The 17,475-nt window shown below is 45.2% G+C and overlaps 1 protein-coding gene across 1 annotated transcript; it reads left to right on the top strand.

Moving 5' to 3' along the window:
• Positions 1–901: 901 nt before the first annotated feature.
• Positions 902–16,390, top strand: LOC115799279 (acetylcholine receptor subunit delta-like). Its single transcript, XM_030756356.1, has 12 exons — positions 902–959; positions 3,403–3,548; positions 3,677–3,721; positions 3,802–3,911; positions 6,138–6,293; positions 6,588–6,700; positions 7,801–8,001; positions 8,744–8,855; positions 8,980–9,094; positions 10,652–10,862; positions 11,386–11,504; positions 16,068–16,390. Exons 1-12 carry the CDS (start codon positions 902–904, stop codon positions 16,269–16,271), a joined length of 1,590 nt encoding a protein of 529 aa, XP_030612216.1. The 3' UTR covers positions 16,272–16,390.
• Positions 16,391–17,475: the final 1,085 nt, after the last annotated feature.

Below are 17,475 nucleotides of genomic sequence, written 5' to 3'. Positions count from 1 at the left end.
CAGATCTTTTTAATTATTGTGCCCAGAATATTATCTACTGGACTCCAAACTAAATCAAATGTGTCTTAAAGTGAAACTGAAAATGTTTGATCACCAGTGTAACTGTGAACCTTGAAAACAAGTGAATGAGGGGAAGAGTGTAAATGAAGGAGTGTCTGAAGCAGATGCCTTCTGTAACCTGGATGACTTCTGCTCTGCCAGTGCAGGTGCAATAAATCTGTTTAGATATTTTTAATTACTTCAACAATTTGCTGTTTGAAAACTGGATTAAAATCAATAAAACTTTGAAGTCGATGGATGAAGGAGGCAGTGGGGGGGTGGCATCCTAAGCAGAGAAGTCCAGACCTCCATCTCCTCCAGCTCATCTGGAGGAACATCTGAGTGTTCCCAGGCTGACTGAGACGTGTAAACTCTCCGGGGTCTGCCCCGGGGCCTCCACGCAGTGGGACGTAACCTGAGCACCTTGGCCAGGAGGTACCAGAAAGTGCCCAAACCACCTGAGCTGCCTCCTTTCGATGTGGATAGTAGTGGACTCCTCGCCCCATCTCTAAAGGAGAGCCCGGCCACCCTCTGAAAACTCATTTCTGCTATATCCTTTAGGTCACTGCCCAAACTAGTTTAATTTGAGAATTCAAAACTCTATTTACAATTTACAGTTTTAGCCCGCCCCTTTTGAGCCAACTTTCTTCTGATTGGCTGCCCCTCACAAACAATGTTTGTACAGCGGGTGGGTGGGAATTCTCTACCTAAGATGACCATATAAGGGATATCCTCTTTGAATACTTCCTGACAATTGTGTCCACAGTCTATTTTCTCCTCAGTTTGTCCGCAGCTGCTGCCTGTCATTCAGCCTCTCGGGCTGCTAGCAGGTGAAAGGACTCTGGACCTCTCTCAGTCAGCCATGGAGCTTCAGCTGGCAGCGATGGGCACCTTGTTCCTGCTCACACTGCTCTCATCCGGTGAGTTATTGAAAGACGTGACCTGACAGGCTAAACGTGTGATCTTCAGTCGCTTTTATGTAATTCTTGTATCACAATGAGTGCTTAAACTGTTGGTGTAAACATCTGAACGTGTTCGTCTTCATTCTAAAACACGAGCAAATCTTTTCTTTTTAAGGTCTAAAATTCTCTTTAATCATAACACAGGACACTAAAACTCTTTAAATAAGTTCAGTTATTGGAGTATGTAATCAGTTAACTGATTATGACTGATTAAAACTTTTAAGTTCCTTCTTTTAATGTAGTGTGTTCATCTTTTTATTTATCAATTGAAAGAAAACTAACAGATGTTCAACATCTCAACTTGGACTCTGTCATCAGCCAAACGATTAGGTACTTAATCAGCACCTCATCATATAAATACTCAGCTGTAAACAGAGTAATTAAAGAAACTCACATTTTCAGCTCTGTGTTCCAAAAAATGAAAGCCTGATTGATGAGCTAAAAAGAGCAAATTGCAAACCTCACGTTTGCTTTACTTCCAGCGTGCCGAACCTCCTCTGAATCATTTGGATCAGATCGTTGCAGTGTGCTGAGCTGTAGGATGGGAGTTATCACAGCAGCTGCTGGCAGAGCAGCTGTGATGTGATGAAATACGAGCACCACGAAGCATTCACACACTTGGATCCGGTTTGTTTGTCATGCTTGTTTACAGTGTGTTTGTGTTACTGCGACTGGCTGTTAGTCATAAAAACCAAAACAAAGAAGAAGACGTCACCTGGACCTCAAGGGTTTGAAGATTTCTAGATGAAGCAGCACATTCTTGGAGATGAGTTTACGTTTGACCTTGGAAACAGGCGCTGAAGGTCCATTAAGAAGCAGTGTTGAAGCTTTCAGACATGTCACATGATCTTCACTTTGATGTTTAGGTATTTACAGTGGACTGATACTGGGATCAGACCACAGACTGTAAACCAGACTGTCACTGGAGACTCAAGCTCAGATTCCTGCTGGTTCAAAAACCCCAAACAGAGAAAAAAGCTCCATCAAACACCTTATTCAGATAAAAGCTGATTGGACGGAGGGTCTGAGCTAGTGCACGCAGTCAAGCTTCATGCTCACTAACAGTCTCCTCATGTCATATCCCAAACACACCCTCCCAGTCTGGCAGCCTGTTCAAGCTACAGAATTTCCCATCTGCACAGCTGCTGTCCTGGATCACCGCCTGCTCTTTGAACCCTTCCACCACCTCAGCATCCACCTGTCATGTTTACACTTGATTAAGGCTACATTCACACTGCAACCTGAAGTGACCCAAATCCGATGTTTTCGCCCTCATGCGACCTGTATCTGATCTTTTCATGCCAGTCTGAACAACACAGATCGGATTTTTTCAAATGCGACCCAGGCCACTTGGGCTACGTTCACACTGCAGCCTGAAGTGATCCAATTCCAATTTTTTGTGAAATCCGATATTTTTTTTTGCGTGGTCGTTCACATTTCCAAATATATGCGACTTGGATGTGATCTGTGTGTGAACAGCAGACGCATTTGAAAAAATCCGATCTGTGTTGTTCAGACTGGCATGAAAAGATTGGGTACAGGTCGCATGAGGGCGAAAAAATCGGATTTGGGTCACTTCAGGCTGCAGTGTGAACGTAGCCTTCTGACACATAAAATCACAGCGTGGGGTCAGTGGATGCTGAGGGTCATAGTGCACAGAGGTCACCAACTTTCTGTCAATCACTACAGACCTCCAACCTTCATGTGACCTTCAGATCAGCTCAAGAACAGTGTGTAGAGAGCTTCATGGAATGGGTTTCCATGGCAGCTGCATTCAAGCCTTCCATCACCAAGCTCAATGCAAAGTGTCGGATGCAGTGGTGTAAAGCACGCCGCCACTGGAGTCTAGAGCAGTGGAGACGTGTTCTCTGGAGGGATGAATCACACTTCTCCACCCCTTAGTTCCAGTCAAAGGAACTCTTAATGCTTCAGCATACCAAGACATTTGGGACAATTTGATGCTCCCAACTCTGTGGGAACAGTTTGGGGATGGCCCCTTCCTGTTCCAACATGACTGCACACCAGTGCACAAAGCAGCTCCATAAAGACATGGATGAGCCAGTTTGGTGTGGAAGAACTTGACTGGCCTGCACAGAGTCCTGACCTCAGCCTGATAGAACACCTTTGGGATGGATTAGAGCGGAGACTGTGAGCCAGGCCTTCTCTCGCTTCTGGAAGAATGGTCAGAAATTCCCATAAACACTCCTAAACCTGTGGAAAGACTTCCCAGAAGAGCTGAAGCTGTTATAGCTGCAAAGGTCCCACATCATATTAAACCCTCTGGATTAGTAACAAATTTTTGCACTGAAGTTCCTCACAGTACAAAAGCAAAATTTGTGTGTGTGTGTGTGTGTGTGTGTGTGTGTGTGTGTGTGTGTGTGTGTGTGTGTGTGTGTGTTAGAGTGCTGGGGCAGGAATGAAGAGGAGCGCGTCATTGACTACCTGTTCAGAGAGAAAGGATACAACAAAGAGCTGCGTCCCGCTGAGAAGCAGCAGGATGTTGTCGACGTGTACCTCGCCCTCACACTCTCCAACCTCATCTCTCTGGTACACAGCCTGTGTGTGGTTGTGTGTTGTATCTTTGCAGCAAGGTCTCAAATGTGTCTGACAAAACATTCAAATACGTTTTTTTTGGATCTTCCTCCTTTAACCTTCGTCTTCGTTCTCCTTTGTAGAAAGAAGCAGATGAGACGCTGCTGACGAATGTGTGGATCGAACATGTGCGTAACAGTTTATTCTTTCACATCTTCATGTTTGATACACGCAGCTCTTTAATTCCTGTGTGTGTGTGTTGTGACAGACGTGGACTGACTACAGGCTGACGTGGGATTCGGAGGAGTTTGGTGGCATTGATGTTCTCCGCCTGCCGCCGCGGATGGTGTGGCTGCCGGAGATCGTTCTGGAAAACAAGTGAGATTACGCACAAAGACTACACTCACTGTTACTGTTTCACTCAGAGGAAAATGAAACAGTATTCATATCAGTGTTAGTTTCTAAGAGTATTCAATGCTGGGAAAAAGTATTTGATTTCTTATTTTTTGCATACTTGTCACACTAACATGTTTCGGATCATCAAATACGTTTTAATATTAGACAAAGATAACCTGAGTAAATAAAAAATGCAGCTTTTTAGTCATTATTTCATTTATTAAGGTGGAAAAAAAGCTGTCCAAACCTACCTGGCCCTGTGTGAAAAAGTAATTACTAGGCATGCGCCGATCCGATATTCAGTATCAGTATCGGTCCGATCCTGGCCTAAATTACTGGATCGGATATCTGAAAGAAATAAAAAATGCAATCCGATCCGATCCGACCCACATTAGCTGCTTTACAGTTCTCCGTCGTCTTCTTCTTCTTGTGAGTTTGCGGTTGACCAAACCAGCTTAGAGCTGCATTACCGCCATCTACCGTAATGGAGTGGGGATCAGGAAATGACCCCCTCAGTTCTCCATCGTTGCTGGGACGGATTCCCTTTGACACTGAGTGGTCCGGAAGGACCCCTTCCTCGTCAAAATATTTTTTATACTTTAATCCCTGATTAGTGACTAAATATAGATCTGCAGTAGAAATGTGTTTAGGAGAATGCTTGTGAATATAAAGCATTACAAAATTACGCTCACGCAGCCCCCAGTTTTTCAACATAAACACTGATGATGCAACAGCAGCAGTCAGCTGATTAGCGTGCAGTCTGTCTGCACAAAGAGGCGGAGCCGGTGAGCTCAGATGGAGCGGAAGAATGGTTTCTCCCTGTAACCTCCTTAAAACCTTTACTGGGAAACAGCTGGAGGTCCTTCATCAACCACCTGATCAGTAAGTGAAGAACAGAGAACTTTGCAGCTGCTCCATCCACCCTGTTTGTTTCACACAGGGAAAAACTGCAGTACGGAAGTTAAAATATGCAGATGAACTGTTAATGTGAAAAAAGTATTTCTTATCCAGTTACTCGGGTAATTGATGGTATAATTGATAGAATACTCAATTACTCATTAAGCGATAGTTGCAGCCCTACTAAAATTTGCAACATACCATAAGCCAATGCATCATCTTCTCACATAGGAGCAACAGGGCTCAGGTGATAGAGCGATTGTTGTAAGTAAAGTTTATTTATTTAGTGCTTTTCACAGACAAAAAGTCACAAAACACTGTACAATAATTAAAACACAATATCAAAAAACCCAGATAAAACACCATGTTAAAAACATATTAACATTACCATATTAAAAGAAAAAGAATAAAAATAAAGTCAACAGAAAGCCTGGTTAAACAGAAAAGTTTTCAACTGTTTTTTTAAGATGCCACAGAGTCAGCTAAATGGAGCTGGAGTGGTAAACAGTTTCAGAGCTTTGGCACCACTGCCTGAAAAGCTCTGCCCCTCCCTGGTTCTTAGTCTTGTACGCGGGACAACTAAAAGATTTTGATTTTGTTGTGTGAGAGACTGTTGACTTATGTAAAATGTATCCAGGCATTTGAAATCAATTGTTTTTTTTTTTGTTTTGTTTTGTTTTTTTTAAAAAAAGATCGGATTTGTATCGGCATCGGCAGATATTCAAATGTAAAATATCGGGATCGGTATCGGACCTAAAAAAGTGGTATCGTGCCATCCCTAGTAATTACCCCCCTTATTAAATCATAAGTTAACCACATTTTTTAGACAGCTGACTTTAGTTTCAGTGCCACACTCGCTGCAGACCTGCTGAGTCAAAAATCACTTCATGGTTTGACAGTCACACCAACAGTCAGACATGGTGGTGTGATGGTCTGGGGCTGCTTTGCTGTAACTGATGGAACCATGATTCTGCTCTCTACCTGAGGATGTCCACCTATCAGTTTGTGCCCTGAGGCTCAAGAGCACTCAGGTTGTGCAGCATCTGAACCACAAGTGTGTCTGTGTGGCTCCAAAAACAAAAAGGTTTGGAGTGGCCGGATCGAAGTCTGGACCTAAATCAGATTCGGATTCTTTAACCTTAAACGAGCTGTTCATGTAAGTGTGACAAATATGGGGAAAAAAAAGAAATCAGGAAGGAAGCAAATACTTTGTCACAGCTCCACTGGGTGGACCACTGTGACAAATCAGCTATCCAATATATCAAAAACTGATGGACCTGTCTGTGTCCCTGCTTCTTTCCTCCCTCTCAGTAATGATGCCCAGTTCGAGGTGGCCTACTACAGTAACGTGCTGGTGGATAATAATGGTTTCTGCTACTGGTTGCCTCCGGCCATCTTCCGCTCCTCCTGCTCCATCAACGTTAAATACTTCCCCTTCGACTGGCAGAACTGCACCCTCAAATTCACGTAACATTTAAGGCTCTGCCAACAACTATGCATCAAATATCCTTCAGATAATTCAGCCTTTCCTACTTTCTTTGACGTGTGTGTGTGTGTGTGTGTGTGTGTGTGTGTGTGTGTGTGTGTGTGTGTGTGTGTGTGTGTGTGTGTGTGTGTGTGTGTGTGTGTGTTTAGCTGCTGTTAACTACAATTATCCAGCTGCAGATCAAATGTTCTCTCTGATATTGAAGCAAATCCATGAAGTTTTTGTTGTTTTTCTCCTGAAAACATCTGAGATGAATTAAATTGGTTGCTCTGCAGCTCTCTGACCTACAACGCCAAAGAGATCCAGATGCTGCTGAAAGAAGAATACGTTGACGATGTTCGCAACCACACAGTGGAGTGGGTCGTTATCGACCCTGCTAGCTGGACAGGTAGCTGTTTTATTTCACACTTGATGTTTCACCGTCAGCACGGGCATCAGTTTTGAAGCTGTTTATTGATACAGTTACCTCCATGTTTTTGTAATTTCATCTTTTGGAGGATTTTAAATGAGACAAGTGCAGATTCTCAGCTTTAACTAAAGTATTGCATTAACCTTTTAGGCATTAGACGCTCACATTTGCTTTGTTTTGAGAAGCTCTGGGGTTTCTTTTGCAGCGCTGTGAAGCACTGTCTGGTCCGTTTTGCAGAATTTGGCTGAATCTGAGCAGACGTGTGGCCCTGTACATGTCACAGTTTATCCTGCTGCTTCTGTCTGCGGTCACATCATCAATAAACACTAGTGACTCAGCTCCCCTGGCAGCCAAACATGCCCATGCCGTAACATGGCCTCCACCATGTTTGACAGATGATGTGATATGCTTCAGGAGCTGTTTCTCTCCTTTTCTCTTCCCATCATGCTGCTAAAGATTCATCTTGGTTCTGTCCAAAGAACGTTTTTAGCTCATCTGGAGAGGTTTCCATTAGTCTGTCCGCAAGACTCACAGCTCCTCTTACAGTGGTCAGAATTTTATCAGACCTGCACGTGACGATCACCTTCATCAAATCTGAGCTCAAGGTGAAGGTCACATTTGTAATTCTCACTACTTTGTGCAGTTCAGCCTACCAACCTGTGAATCATGATGCAGTGTGAGCCAGATGAGCTACTGCATCATCAGTATTCTGCTTTTTAGTGTACCCAGTGCTTCAGTCATGAAGGTGTCTCTTGGTCGTGTCCCTGCCTCCTCAGGAGTGTTCTCCACCTGGTTAGATGCTGTGAAGTTGGTTTTTAGTTGTCTTTCATTGAGCCTTTTGGTGTTGTGCTATCATTCTTTATAAGACAGTTAATTTGGCCTCTCCTCTGTGATGAGTTCACTTTGCTTTTTCAGCCTAATTGTGGCCTCCTTCGCTGCCATCAACACCTCATGTAGACACTTCCAGTTAAAGTCTCACTTCAGGCTGCAGAAATAACTCCGTATGTTTTGCCAGTCAGTCCTGGAGGCAGCTCAGTTTCTTCTGTTTCTCATTTCGTGTTTTTCACCAATATCGTCAGAAAACGGCGAGTGGGAGGTCGTCCACCGGCCGGCCAAGAGAAACGCCTACAAACACATCCCCATGGAGAGCAACAAGCACCAGGACATCACCTTCTACCTGATCATCAAGCGCAAACCTCTCTTCTACATAGTCAACATCATCATCCCCTGCATGCTCATCTCCTTCCTGGCCTGCCTGGTCTACTACCTGCCCGCTGACAGTAAGTGTGCGTTTAAAGGGTCATTTCAACCAAACCACAGAACCATGCAGTGGAACTGAGCCATCCAAAAATTCCTACAATTGTATGCAGAGCAACTGAATTTGGATGGGCTACGACTGAAAGGTGTCCCACTGCTACTCCTGAGCTTATAGTTTAAATATAAGAAGCACACATATACACACAAAGGGCAGATAATTCATTTTTAATTCATGCAGTGATAGAAACTTAAATCAGGAAGAAAGTTTTTTCAGGCAAAAACTGACAATTTTTAAAAATTTATTTTATTTTTTCCGTGAATAATTTGAGTTTTATATACAATCACATATAGAATTATGTCTATGCAATCAAATGTGGCCCAGACCCCCTGGTGATGTCATTAAATATTTTGGGTTTTTCCAACTAATAAAAGGTCAAATTTACACTTTTCTACAAGTCAAGAAAAATGTGCAAACTGAAATTTGAAGGCTGAAAATCTGCAGGATGTCAACAGGAAAGTGCAACAAGGTAGATTAAATATATTAGGAGTCTAATAATAATTTGATGCATCAATGGGATGTAAAGCAGAAATCACCTGGATTGAGAAGCTGGCAGTCACTGACCATCGTTGATCCTCACAGCTGCAGAGCAGAGCTCACCCGCACACACCAGCCTCTTACACCGGATAGAGATACATTGTTGCAGGTTTCAAATGATCACCAATCAGAAGCAGATTCCTTGATTTGTTGACACCGTTTGTGTGCAGGTGGTGAGAAGATGACTTTGTCCATCTCTGTGCTGCTCGCTCAGTCTGTCTTCCTGCTGCTGATCTCTCAAAGGCTGCCGGAGACGTCCATGTCTGTTCCACTTATCGTCAAGTAAGAAACACCAAAACACGCCCCAACAACGTCTGGAAACATTAACTGTATATAAAGATGGAGGCAGGCGGGTGTGGGAGCCAGCATGATGCTCAGAGATGCAGCTCTCCTGTGTGTCTCTCAGGTACTTGATGTTCATCATGGTGCTGGTTACAGTGGTCGTTTTAAACTGTGTGGTCGTCCTCAACCTGCACTTCAGGACGCCGAGCACGCACGTCATGACTGAGTGGACCAAGAGGGTAGCACACACACACGCACACACACAGATACAGACCCGCACACACAGACGCACGCACACACACAGATACAGACCCACACACATATACACACACACGCACACACACAGATACAGACCCACACACACACACACAGATACAGACCCACACACACACACAGATACAGACCCACACACACACACAGATACAGACCCACACACGCGCACACACAGACGCACGCACACACAAACACACGCACACAGACGCACGCACACACACAGATACAGACCCACACACATATACACACACGCACACACACAGATACAGACCCGCACACACAGACACACGCGCACACACACAGATACAGACCCACACACACACATATACACACACGCACACACACACACACAGATACAGACCCGCACACACAGACGCACGCACACACACACAGATACAGACCCACACACACACACAGATACAGACCCACACACACACACAGATACAGACCCACACACACACACACAGATACAGACCCACACACACGCACACACAGACACACGCACACACAAACACACGCACACAGACGCACGCACACACACAGATACAGACCCACACACATATACACACACGCACACACACAGATACAGACCCGCACACACACACATACACACACGCACACACAGACACACGCACACACAGATGCACGCACACACGCGCACACACACACAGATACAGACCCGCACACACAGACGCACGCGCACACACACAGATACAGACACATGCACACACACGCACACACACACAGATACAGACCCGCACACACAGACGCACGCGCACACACACAGATACAGACCCACACACACACATATACACACACGCACACACAGACGCACGCACACACAAACACACGCACACAGACGCACGCACACACACAGATACAGACCCACACACACATATACACACACGCACACACAGAGGCACGCACACACAAACACACGCACACACAAACACACGCACACAGACGCACGCACACACATATACACACACGCACACACACAGATACAGACCCACACACACACACATACACACACGCACACACAGACACACGCACACACAGATGCACGCACACACAGACACACGCACACACAGATGCACGTACACACACAGATACAGACACATGCACACACAGACACACACACACACACTTGTGGGTATAAATGTCAGTTTGGATAAAAACACCATTTTGGCACTTTTGACTTCTTCAAATTTAATTCAGTCATCAGTGCTAAAATTGTATGGAAGGCAAAAACTGCCAAAATATTAACATAAAATAATAAACTGAATAGCACAAATTAATGTGCCTTTAAATACACCAGCTTATTGCTCATAAAATACTTTCTTGATTTTCATCTTTCTCTCTAATTACTTTCCAGCCTACTTTAATGCAGTGATGCTCATCGTGTAAATGTATCCAAAGCATGTTATGATGCGTATTTATTTTCTTGGGTCATCTGCGATTTGCCGTCCCAGAGTGTGAGCGTTCAGACTGCAGGTCACTGAAACGTTTCCGTCTCTGTCCAGTTTTTCCTCGAGCGGCTGCCTCGCATCCTGCGCATGTCCCACCCCTCTGAGGAGGAGCCAGCCTGGGATGGGGCGTTGCCACGGCGATCGAGCTCGGTGGGTTACATCACCAAAGCGGACGAGTACTACACCGTGAAGTCTCGCAGCGAGCTGATGTTTGAGAAACAGTCGGAGCGACACGGACTCACAACTCGCATCACCCACGCTGCACGTATGTCCTCCTCCTGAGATACTGAGACAGGAAATCTGAAGCAGAATGCTTCATTAACCCCAGGGGGAGACTTTGTGCTACAGATGCTCAATTAAAATATAAATATGAAAGATAGAAACTAAGTAAACCTCTGGTACCAAATCAAAACTTAATTTTGCAGTGTTGGGTTACTGTGAAGTATTTAACCATCACTAAGCCTGAAAGCTGAGTAGTAACATTGACTTCATTTCATTAAACCTTCTTTCTTCTGGTTAATGTTAGGTAACCTTCACTTATCTAATGTGAAGTACCGTATGCAGCAGCTAGACTGTCACCTACTAATCCATCTGAAGCCACTTCAGTGTGAGGCTTTGGTCCTTTTGTGGAGTTTGTGTTGCAGTATGTTGTGCTGGGAGCCATTCATCAAAACACTACACAAGCTGTTAGAGAGACACTTACTGTACAGTCTGTGTGAACATCAGCAGAGAGCATGCTTAAATTAAGATGGCCGTGTGTGTGTGTGTGTGTGTGTGCGCGCGCGCAGTGGTGAAGCCGCAGGACGATGGAGGTGTGACGGATCAGCTGTACTCTGAGATCAAGCCGGCCGTGGATGGGGCGAACTACATCATCAAACACATGCGCAACAAGAACGAGTACAACGAGGTGAGAGCGAACGAGGAGAGCACAAAGATGCTCTGCATGGTTCAAGATTCCTTAAATCATCATTGTGTGAAAAATGCACAACAAAATGCTGCAAACTACCCACAAACCAAAGTCTGTGTATATGAAAGACAGGTTAGCATACTTTTCATCAGAACACACAGTGACAGTACTGTGAAAAGTATTTGCTCTCTTCCCGATTTCTTAGTTTCTGGTATATTTGTTACACTTACATGTTTCCAATCAAACAGATTTTAATATTAGACAAAGACAACCTGAGTAAATACAAGAAGGAAAAAGCTATCCCCTGATAACTGGTTGTGCCACTCTTGGCAGAACTGCAGTAACTGGTAATGAGGCTTTCACCTCACTGTGGAATTTTGGCCCACACTTCTTTACAGAATTGTTTTAACTCAGCTAAACTGGAGGGTTTTCGAGCAGGAATGGTCTGTTTAAGGTCATACCAAAGCATCTCAGTCAGATTTCTCTCTTTTACTTTGACTAGGCCACTCTAAAAGCTTCTCTGTGACATCTTTGTGACATCTTTCCAAGATGGCGGCGCGCATAGTCGCAGCGGCTCAGTGCTCTCCTTTTCGGTGCTCTGTGAAATTGTGTATGTTGTTATGTGTGCTTCAACTGTGGCTCAACACATCACCATTATGTCGGGCGGACATTATAACATACAGACGGCACGAACTCCTACATATAGGAGCACAAAGTGAGCAGGCGGTTATGGCTGACTTCCTCCACTCTCACAACATCCCGGTGGACATCGCCAGACCACCTGGCTCTTTGTGGTTCATCATCCCTGTGAGGGGGGGTCGCAGACGGAGACGGCGCAGAGAAAGGAGGCAGAAAAGAGGCGGCAGAGCTGGCGTTTTGGAGAGGCTACGTAAACGGCCTCATAGACCTCCGTTACCCAGTGTTTTCCTCGCCAATGTAAGATCACTCCCGAATAAAATGGATGAGTTGAGACTGCTGGTGGCTACAAACAGGACCGTGAAGGACTGCTGCGTTTTGCTCTTCACTGAGACCTGGCTTCATTCATCCATTCCTGATGCAGCCATCGAGCTAGCCGGCAGGACAACGCACCGGCATGACAGAATGCGGACCTCCGGTAAGAGCAGAGGAGGGGGTGTGTGCTTGTATGTAAACAACAGCTGGTGTACAGACAGTATGACTGTGAACAGCCACTGCTCTCCGGACCTGGAGTACATGACTGTTAAATGCAGGCCCATCTATCTGCCCCGTGAGTTTACAGCTGTTTTGATCACTGTTGTTTATCTTCCCCCTGATGCTAATGCTAACTCGGCTGTTAGTCTCTTACATGACACGGTTTGCAGTCAACAGAGCAGATATCCTGAGGCTGTACACATCATTGCAGGAGACTTTAACCATGTCGATTTAAAGACTGTTCTACCCAAGTTCCATCAGCATGTTAAATGCCCTACAAGAGGGAACAACACACTGGATAAAGTCTACTCTAACATCAAGCTGGGTTTCAGGGCTGTGCCACTGCCACATCTGGGCCAGTCAGACCATCTGTCCCTGCTTATGATTCCAGCATACACCCCCCTCAGCAAAACTGCTCTTTCTACATCTAAGACTGTTCAGACCTGGCCTGAAGGTGCCTCTCAACAGCTGCAGGACTGCTTTGAAACAACTGACTGGGACGTATTCAAGCACCAGGACCTGGAGCAGTATACCTCGGCTGTTCTGGACTACATCAAGTTCTGCACCGACACTGTAACTGTGGACAAGAATATCCGGGTTTTTCCAAATAGAAAGCCATGGATGAATGGAAAGGTGCAGAGCTTACTCAGAGAAAGGAACATCGCCTTCAGAGCTGGTGATGGGGCGCTTTACAGCGCTGCCAGAGCCAACCTGAAGAGGGGCATCAGGGAGGCCAAGGCTGTGTATAAGAGGAGGATTGAGGACTGTTTCCAGAGCCACGACTTCAGGCAGGTGTGGCAAGGGGTTCGGCATATTTTGAACTACAAACCCAGCCTGTTAGTTGATCAGCGTAACATCAATCTGGCAGAGGAGCTGAACAGCTTCTTTGCACGCTTTGAGGTACAGCAATCAGAGACAGCCATCCAACATCCCTCAGCAGGCAGCAGCAGCATCCTCAGGCTGCAAGAGCAAGAGGTGAGGCGTATGCTGGAAACTGTGAACCCCAGGAAAGCTGTGGGGCCCGATGGTGTCTCTGGACGGATACTGAAGGTCTGTGCGGCTCAGCTGGCTGGTATTTTTACCAGCATTTTTAACCAGTCCCTGAGCCAGGCTGCTGTCCCTTCCTGCCTGAAGTCCTCCATTATTGTCCCCATCCCCAAGAAGAACACTATCAGAGGTTTGAATGACTACAGGCCAGTAGCACTAACACCAATTGTTATGAAGTGCTTTGAAAAGCTTGTCCGGGCTCACGTCATCTCCAGTCTCTCTCTCCCAGACTAGACCCCCACCAGTTTGCCTACAGAGCCAACCGGTCCACAGAGGACGCCATTGCCACGGCCCTCCACTCTGCCTTCTCTCACCTGGAGCAGGGGGGGAACTACGCTCGGCTGCTCTTTGTGGACTTCAGCTCGGCGTTTAACACCATCCTTCCTGGCAGACTGGTGACTAAACTGTCAGATCTGGGGATACCACGCTCCACCTGTCTTTGGATCAAGGACTTCCTGACAGACCGTTCCCAGAGGGTAAGAGTAGGTCCCCACCTCTCTTCAGCCATCAGCCTCAGCACCGGCTCTCCACAGGGCTGTGTGCTGAGTCCCCTACTCTTCACCCTCTACACACATGACTGCACCTCCATACATGCCAGTAACTGCATCATTAAGTTTGCGGATGACACCACTGTGGTGGGGCTCATATCAGGCGGGGATGAGTCAGCATACCGGGACGAGGTGCAGCAGCTGTCAAGGTGGTGCAGTGAGAATAACTTGATCCTGAACACCACTAAGACAAAGGAGATGGTAGTAGACTTTAGGAGGACAACACATGTCATTCAACCTCTGTTCATCGAGGGGGATGAAGTGGAGCTGGTTTCAGATTTTAGGTTCCTGGGAGTACATCTGCAGGATGATTTGACCTGGAGTATCAATACGACCAGCATTGTCAGGAAGGCCCAACAGAGACTGCATTTCCTGAGGGTTCTTAGGAGCAACTATCTGACCCAGAATCTGCTGGTGTCCTTCTACCGTTGCTGTGTAGAGAGCATCCTGACCTACTGTCTGTGCGTGTGGTTCAACAGCTGCACAGCAGCAGACAGGAAAACACTCCAGCGAATCATCAACACGGCTCAAAAGATCATAGGCTGTCCCCTGCCCTCCCTCCAGGAACTGTTCAATGCCCGCTGCCAGAGGAGGGCACAGAACATCCTCCAGGACCCCTCACACCCTGGACACTCCTTGTTTCAGCTACTGCCATCAGGCAGACGTTTCAGGACAATGAAGGCCAGAACAAACAGACTGAGGAACAGCTTTTATGCCAGAGCCATCATTGAACTGAACTCTGTGTGGTTAAATGGACAGTGATGTGGGGTGGTAGTGCTGACTGTGTGCGTGCGTTGGTGTGTGTATTGGGGCTAGATTCGTCTTAATTTACTATTGTGCACTGTATTTTAGTAATCATTTTTATCACTCATATTTTTATTATTTTATTATTTATTGTCTGAGGCACCTAGAAAGGAATGCATTTTAAATTTCGTTGTGCAACTTCTGTGTACAATGACAATAAAGATTCTGATTCTGATTCTGATTCTTATTTTCTGAGTCATTCAGAGGTGGACTTTCTGGTGTGTTTTGGATCATTCTCCTGCTGCATAAACCAAGTTTGCTTGAGCTTCAGGACGTTCTCCTTCAGGATTTTCTGCTAGAGAGCAGAATTCATGGTTCCATCAATTACAACAAGTTGTCCTAAAGCAGCCCTAGACTATCACACCACCACCGCCATGTCTGACTGTTAGTCTGATGTTCTTTTATGAAATGCTCTGTTAAGTTATGCAGATGTAACGTGACTCAAACCTTCCAGAAAGTTCCACAGTGTTTGTCTTGTCAGTCCACAGAATATTTTGCAGAAGTCTCGGGGATCATCCAGATGATTTTTGCAGTGGTTTTCTCCTTGGAGCTCTCCCACAGATGCTGTTTTTGTCTTTCTGATTGTTGAATCATGAACTCTGACTTTAACTGAGCCAAGTGAGGCCTGTGGTTCTTTAGCTGTTGTGTCTCCATTTGTGGATAATGGCTGTCTGTGGTTTAGAAATGGCTTTGCAGCCCTCTCCACACTGACAGATGTCAATAACTTTGTTTCTCATCTGTTTCTGGAGCTTCTTTAACATGAGAGTCTATAGGAGCTGCGCTCTAGTGGCCATTAGAGGAACAGCAGTTTTAGCACTGCTGCGTCAGTGTTCTTGCCTCTGGGACCTGACTGTGACGACTCCCCTGCAGCAGGTTCAGCGTCTGATGTATAAACTGTGGTTGTGTGATTGTGCATTGTTTATGGCTTTAATGTTGAATCAAAATGAGATTGTTAAATATGAAATAAACCCTGTCCTCGCTGCTGTCTTCACAGGAGAAAGATAACTGGAGCGGCATCGCTCGCACCGTGGACCGTCTCTGCCTGTTCCTGATCACTCCCGTGATGACCTTTGGCACCATCATCATCTTCCTGATGGGAATCTGCAACTATCCTCCACGTCTGCCCTTCGAAGGAGATCCTCACGACTACATGGAGCATCATGCACGTCTGCTGTTAACACATGCACAAGAACACTAAATAGAGCAGAGAGCAGTGTTACTCTGGTGTTATAACTCTATTATTTTGTGATGAAAATACTGTAGCTGCGTATGCTGTCTTGTCTTTAATGAATAACTCAATCCATATATTGTTTTAATTCTGTGTGTGGTTTGAATAAAGATTTATAGACATCTTTGATTTTATTTGTTTCTACTCACTGGCAGAGTGAGACCATTTTCTAAGCGTGGCCAAGCTGAAACTATTTAACTTTTAAATATTTTCTTGACATAAACCAAATAGTTTGTTTTTTTAGGACTTAAAGTTTCACTGTCATGTATCTCCACTAGATGTCAGTAGATATCAGCTTGCAGTCAATGAATTCTGTTTTCCTACCCCTCCCAGTTCAAGTGCATAATCTGGGTACGGTGGCTGCTCTAGGACAAACAATTCTGGCTGCAGCTCATCTGTAGTGAGTGTAAGCTGTCAGTCCGCTGTTTAATTCAGCTGGTGTCCACATCTAATGTTCACTGGAGGAGGCTGTAAAACTTTGTGAAAAGTCTGATGTGAGTCTGAAGCTCACTTCTGTGGAACGGCAGCGATACTGAGGTGAGTTGTTCAGGATATGCTGAACATTTCTGTTGGTAAGTGCTGCTGTTTTTGCTGCTGTTAGCCTCAGTTAGCTGCTGTTTTTGCTGCTGTTAGCCTCAGTTAGCTGCTGTTTTTGCCGCCGCTGTTAGCCAGATTAGTGAAACACTATTTGAAGTGGATAAAACTTTTTTTGATGCTGATTCTTAGCAAATAAACGCATACAATTTAGAATGTTATCAAACTGTTTATCTGTTAGCTAGCATAATGATAGCTTATCACCAGCTGGTGCTGTTTAGCTGGCTCATTGTCAGCTGTCGGGAGATAGGAGCTGCTGATAATAAGTAATGGTGACAATATGAGGAATAAATAAGCATGTTTGTGCATGCTTTCAGTACTAGAGCCCTGACTTCTGTTCAGCAGATGAGGCTTTGAGGTGAGGAGGAAGAGCAGCGATGGAGAAAGAGAAAGAGATGATGAAAATATACATGCACAGGTCAAATGTTCATATATATTTGGAAAGCACTTGTTGACGTGTTTGCAACAGCACACTGTGTTGTCAGGCACACAGTGTGTCTGTTAATGTGAGAGGTAACACTTTTATGTATTTCTGGTTATTATTTTTATTGATGTTCATTTTTATGTATTAGATCTTGTT

The sequence above is a fragment of the Archocentrus centrarchus genome, chromosome 20 (assembly GCF_007364275.1).
Source record: "Archocentrus centrarchus isolate MPI-CPG fArcCen1 chromosome 20, fArcCen1, whole genome shotgun sequence".
In the NCBI taxonomy this organism is placed as follows: domain Eukaryota; kingdom Metazoa; phylum Chordata; class Actinopteri; order Cichliformes; family Cichlidae; genus Archocentrus; species Archocentrus centrarchus.
Note: the sequence above shows the minus strand (reverse complement) of the source record. Positions and strands in the feature narration are given on the sequence as shown.